At 43.8% G+C, this 6,000-nt stretch overlaps 1 protein-coding gene across 3 annotated transcripts in view; it reads left to right on the forward strand.

Moving 5' to 3' along the window:
- Positions 1–5,513, forward strand: part of gpsm1b (G protein signaling modulator 1b) — a gene marked incomplete at its 5' end in the record, with an annotated part of 74,161 nt that extends 68,648 nt beyond the window's left edge. For all 3 annotated transcript variants that reach the window (XM_084325243.1, XM_084325242.1, XM_084325244.1), the window contains 3 exons: positions 1,328–1,481; positions 2,352–2,557; positions 2,697–5,513. In XM_084325243.1, coding sequence (XP_084181369.1) covers positions 1,328–1,481; positions 2,352–2,557; positions 2,697–2,891 — 555 coding nt within the window. In that variant the 3' untranslated portion in view covers positions 2,892–5,513. The remainder of the gene's footprint in view (positions 1–1,327; positions 1,482–2,351; positions 2,558–2,696) is intronic.
- Between the last annotated feature and the right edge of the window lie 487 nt (positions 5,514–6,000).

The following is a 6,000-nucleotide window of genomic DNA, read 5'->3' on the forward strand; positions in this document are numbered from 1 at the left end:
GTGGCTAGTAGTAAGAGGTGGCTATTCCTGTTGATATTCCTCCAGGATTCAAGGGGCTATTACCGTGGTGCCATTGCGTTGGATTGCAAATAGATTGTTAATTTTTACACTATAAGTCTGGGTGAGACATTGTTTTACCTTGAACATCTAGGCCAAGGTGTTCTTCGCAGGAAGGTCCTCTCACGTCCGTTAGTCAAGACTCTGGTGATGGTGAAAAATGTCAAAAGAAACGTGTTTTACAAGTTTGATACTTCAACTAACACTTGTGGCTCAGGGCCTAGAAACCGTTTCAATGTACCATGAAATCTCAACAATGTTTGTCTATGTGAAAATCAACCCCCACCCCTCCACCACCAAAAAACCTCTCGAACCTGGGGCGCTCTAGTAGCACACCGTGTAACGTGCTGCGTCGCGAAACGGCCGACCCGGGTTTGACTCCCGGACCCGGCCGGCGGCCGGCATCCTTTGCTGAATGTCTTTCCTTGCACTGTCTCCCATTTCCTCCTCTCCCTCTCTATCTACCGGACTGCCCGGTATAGTATAAAACCAATACAAATCTACAAAAACATATTTAAAAAATAACTCTCGAACCAAAGAAGCAAATAAACAAAAACATGTAAACAGGATATCAAGACATCGTCGTGTGTGTGTGACTACTGGCTGATAAAAGAGGCCAGGGGGGGGGGGGTCTTGTGTCCCGACTCGTCCTTCTCATTTCAGAAGCTCTGGGTCTTGTGTCCTGACTCCTCCTTCTCGTTTCAGAAGCTCTGGGTCTTGTGTCCTGACTCCTCCTTCTCGTTTCAGAAGCTCTGGGTCTTGTGTCCTGACTCCTCCTTCTCGTTTCAGAAGCTCTGGGTCTTGTGTCCTGACTCCTCCTTCTCGTTTCAGAAGCTCTGGGTCTTGTGTCCTGACTCCTCCTTCTCGTTTCAGAAGCTCTGGGTCTTGTGTCCTGACTAGGGATGTCCGATATTATCGGCCGATATCGGCATACAAATGTGATATCGGAAAATATCGGTATCGGTTTTAAAATTATTAAAAAAAAAAATTAACATTTATTTAACCTTTATTTACCCAGGCAAGCAAGTAAGAACAAATTATTATTTTATTTATTGTCAAAGTATGCATAATGTTGTGTTAATTACACAACAAGAGACATGTAATGTTAATTACCTGAAATTATTCTTTTTTGGGGGGGGAAACCCTGAATATATCGGTATCGGTTGATATCTGTATCGGAAATTAAGAGTTGGACAATATCGGTATATCGGTATCGGTAAAAAAGCCAATATCGAGCATCCCTAGTCCTGACTCGTCCTTCTCGTTTCAGAAGCTCGGCCGTGATCCGTCCGATGAGGACTGCTTCTTCGACCTCCTCAGTAAGTTCCAGAGCAGCCGCATGGACGACCAGCGCTGCGACCTCGACGACACGCTGAACGGAGAGGGCGCCGACGACTCCATGCTGTCCCTGAGCGAGATGCTAGGTGAGCTTAGCACAACAACAATGCCCAAGGACTTTATCCGTCCTTGTTTTGGCAGCTATTTTAAAGGGGAACTATCTTATAAATGGCCTTTTCCAGTGTATAGCGTTATTTTCTAGCTATGTGGACTTATATTAATAGGATCTATGTCTCTAATTCTCAATTTGGCGCATTCTTCCAATTCTCATCTCACAATATTGTCCCTCACTCAATATTTAGCGTATCTGTGACGTCAGACGTTTCTCATCTGCATAATAACGCTGCCCCATCTATGCTTGTAGCCAACTGCCAGCTATGCATCTATGCTTGTAGCCAACTGCCAGCTATGCATCTATGCTTGTAGCCAACTGCCAGCCACCTGTATTACTCATTAAGAGAGACCGCTTGGCCCCTGCGCGTCAATCTCTCTCTCTCTCTCTCTCTCTCTCTCTCTCTCTCTCTCTCTCTCTCTCTCTCTCTCTCTCTCTCTATGTCTCTGTCTCTCTCTGTCTGTCACTCAAATCGCATTCCGAGTATGGGCGGAGCACAGCCTCAAAATGGCTTAAAATTTTGAGGTAGAAAAATGCTGTTTTTGAGTACTTGATTAAAAATACAAAACAATGACTGTTAGAAAAAAACCTTACAGATGTGTTCCATAAACTCACAGGAATTGTGTAAAATTGCTCAAATAGTGAAATAAATGGTAAAATAGTTCCCCTTTAAGAACATCCGAGCCTCAAGAGATTTCAGCCACTCCGCAACAAGAAATTGCGCAGATTATCAAGGGACGTTTGTGTGACTTTCAGAACTATTGGGGGTCTTATGTTGATGTTCCTGTACTGCTCCCCTGAGAAGCGAACAAAGTTGTACTGACTAGACCGTTCCCTCTCCCAGACCCCTCCCTCACCACCTCCCCCCAGACGGAGGAGCTGTTTGATCTGATCGCCAGCTCTCAGAGCCGCCGCCTCGACGACCAACGGGTCAACGTGGGCACCCTGCCGGGCCTCAGGATTACCCATAACAACCTGGGGCACCTGGTGGGCGAGGGAGACCCCCAAGAACCCAGTGATGACTTCTTCAACATGCTAATCAAGTGCCAGGTGTGTGTGTGTGTCCCCTGATTTAAGTGCAAGGAACATCAATGTGTAGGTCTGATCTTGCTCTTCCATAAAATGTGAAGAGCAACACCTGGTCATATGTTTTTTTGTTTGTAAAATCTCTTCTCTCCCTCGCCCACAGTCCTCCAGGATCGACGACCAGCGGTGCTCCCCCCCGGAGCCGGGCTCTCGCGCCCCCACAGTGCCTGACGAGGACTTCTTCAGCCTCATCCAGAGGGTGCAGGCCAAGCGCATGGACGAGCAACGCGTCCAGCTGCCCTCGGACGACCAGGACGGCCCGGACTCCCCCGACCCCGCCGGAGAGGACTCCAGCTAGGGCTGTGTGTGTGTAGGAATGGCCCACCGTTTGAAGAGAAGTCCGAAGGGGTGAAAGAGTGAATTAGGTTGGTTTTTGATTAAGAGACAAATCCCATGTGCAATAGGAGGTACCCTGTCAAATGTCGCTCAGACTCAGTGTATTAGCTAGGTTTTAAATGTGTGTACATATGATATGGAGATCGAGCAGAATTTAAGCCGGGACGTACGGGAACGAAGGCTTAAGGTGGTTTTTTTTTTCTTCTTCTCGTTTTTAGGTTTGGGAATGCTAACAAAAATAACAGATATTTACTCCGTCTAATGCCTTAATGAGCATTTCCTCAAGACTCGGATTGTATTCCCAAGTGTCAGATTTGGCGTGGTTACAGAAGTGCATGACGAGTTCACGAAGGATTCATGTGGGAAAACTGGTGTTGATTGTGTGAGCAGTATTATGGGATGGCCTTCACTGGCCTTGAATCCAGTGTTAACTGCTTCAATCGATCACAACAATTCATAGGCAGAAGCAGAGATTGGCAAATCGCCACTGAAGATTCAGAGTTTTTTTAGACCGAGAAACATTTGACACTCCAGACACAATTATTATTGTGGAAAATACCTGACCTACGCAGTGTGCAGTAGTCTAAATGTAACTACGCAAATACAAAGAGGTAGTCGATAAGATTCAACCTGGGAAAATAGAGGTTTTGTGGTTTTGCAAAGAATAATAAAAAAAAATAGTATAGTAATAGTAATAGAGTTGTTTAAGTTAAGGTTTAAGGCTTTGTGTGTGCCAAGAGTGCTATTTAAAGGCCAGAAAGGTCTACATCCAGCCAACAAAAGTATATGACTTAATCCCATTATCTATTGAACAGACAATGGGTAGAGCCGGGTGCTTGGAGAGACATTTCAGAACAACAAATGACTATGTCAACATGCCTCAATTTATGTCTACTCTGGTGCTAGCAACAATGCTAAACTAATATTGCCTCTTAATGCTAATACGGTCTCTTCCTGATAACCCTCTCTACACACTCTTTTGGACTCTTAAGAGGATAGTCTCATTCTGCTGACCTACACTGCCTCCCTATGGTCAAAACGGTGTATTACCACTCTGATATGTATAAGAGGGCATTCTTCAGTATTGAGTATTGAAGGATAAGGTCGTAACGATGATAATGCGCTCAGAGTGTAATGATTTTAAGCACTTTTTCCTCTGTTATTTCAGTGACAAGCTATTCTTAAATGTACAATATATATTTCGCATATTTTTGCAGATTATTTTGTAAAGGTTAGAGTGTATCTTCAAAACAATTCTAGTGCCTAGTGTGTATTTCTATTAATTTATGGTTATGTGAGTGCACGGCCCAGTTCACCAAAGAGAGGTCTGGACTATAGAAGGAAAACTAAATGGCTTTGAGTGAAACACCAATTTATTAACAGGATTCCCAACCATTTGTTAATAAGTCATGTGTTATTCCTGTGAATCAAGATAGTTAAGTCAATACGAAACAATGAATGGAGCGCTGACTCTGTGGGTCCATGACATGCTCTTGTGAGCTCTTGTAGGGAACATAACGACAACATTTATATTCTATTATTTTATACGACTTCCTTGAATCTGCGGAACATTTGAGCTGAACTGTGTTGTGTTTTTTTCTTCTCTTTTTTTTGCAAAACTAGTTTAATTTAAATAATGTATTTCCTTGTATGTCATCTTTGGTGGGTGTAGCAACACACCACATTTAAATAGATTATTTCTTTCCCTGCCTGGCCACCCCCCACACCTTGGGAGTACATTAGTTAGGCAGTGTTCTCCAAAAAGCACAGCTAATTGATGAATCTAAGCTAATTCATTGCTTGTGTACTTCCTTGTGACATCACAAAGAGCACTAATTCTGAACAGCTTGTTAATCCGAAGACTTCAAACCCTGGTCAAACAGTAAGGAGTAGATCCTTCCCCCCAGTGCCTAAATAACAAACCAAATGAGGTTTAACTTTAACTAAGGCTTTGTACCCGTTAGCAATACTCTCAATACTAAACCTCATTCTTGAGTCAACATGTTATGGCTCCACAAACTCAGTGCCTCATTCATTGTCTATGGATACACCCCAAATGTTGCAGTTTGACATCACACATTCAAATCAAACTCTCGCTCTCTCTCTCACATTCCGGCCATTAGGAGAGAGTGGTGCATGTTTGAATAGTAGTAACTGGCGTTCCAGAGGGCACAGGAATATCGTTGAATGATTTCTTAAAGAACACTGTCCTCTCTTTGGGACTCATCTTTAAAATGATATGTACGTAATAATCTCCTTGCACCTCGAGGGTCCTGAACCCAAGAGATGTACTGTATAGCTCTCTGCCTGGATGGGTCTAAGCTCATGGCAACCATGAACCATCCACATGATTCATCTCTTTGTTTCTCAGATAAACAACTCACACGGTTCAACATCTGTTCCTATCCCCCCCCCCCCCGATGATCCTTGCAGGATGAACGTGATTCTGAAATGATCCGGTACGCTTCGATTGGTCACTGCCATAATATTATGTACATATATATTTTTTTGTATTTATGTTCCATTTTGATTACATAATGTCACCCCCCGGCCCCATGCTTTTAATAAAAATGTTTCAGATGTCTGACTTGCTTCCATTGTATTCTTGTTTCCACCCTGATGATTCAGTGCAAAGATATAAAGTCGTCAGTTGTCATTACACCCATATTACAAGATACAAGATACTTTAATGCCACACAACTATGGTTGGTGGTAATCATTTGCGGTACAGCATGTTATTTAAGCACTGGGTCATCAACATGGAACATCAAACGCCCCCCTCCCACTTCCCAATCCCCACAATAAATACATAAATACATACAGGACAGTCACATATAACAAGTGTCAGTTAGTGTCAGTTCAGTTCAGGTCATGTTAATTTCAGTTTGGATGCTTGCCCGTCTGTGCAAGGGGGGGGGGGCGGGCCAGGGTGTTTAGTGTCGGACTGCTGTGGGGAAAAAGCTGTTTGTGAAGCGTGTGTGTCTGGTTGAAATTGACCTGTAGCGACCTGAGGGCATGCGCTGGAATAAGTGGTGTGCTGGGTGGAAGGGATCGCTGACTATTTTACCAGA

Source organism: Notolepis coatsorum (assembly GCF_963971535.1).
Source record: "Notolepis coatsorum genome assembly, chromosome: 11".
In the NCBI taxonomy this organism is placed as follows: domain Eukaryota; kingdom Metazoa; phylum Chordata; class Actinopteri; order Aulopiformes; family Paralepididae; genus Notolepis; species Notolepis coatsorum.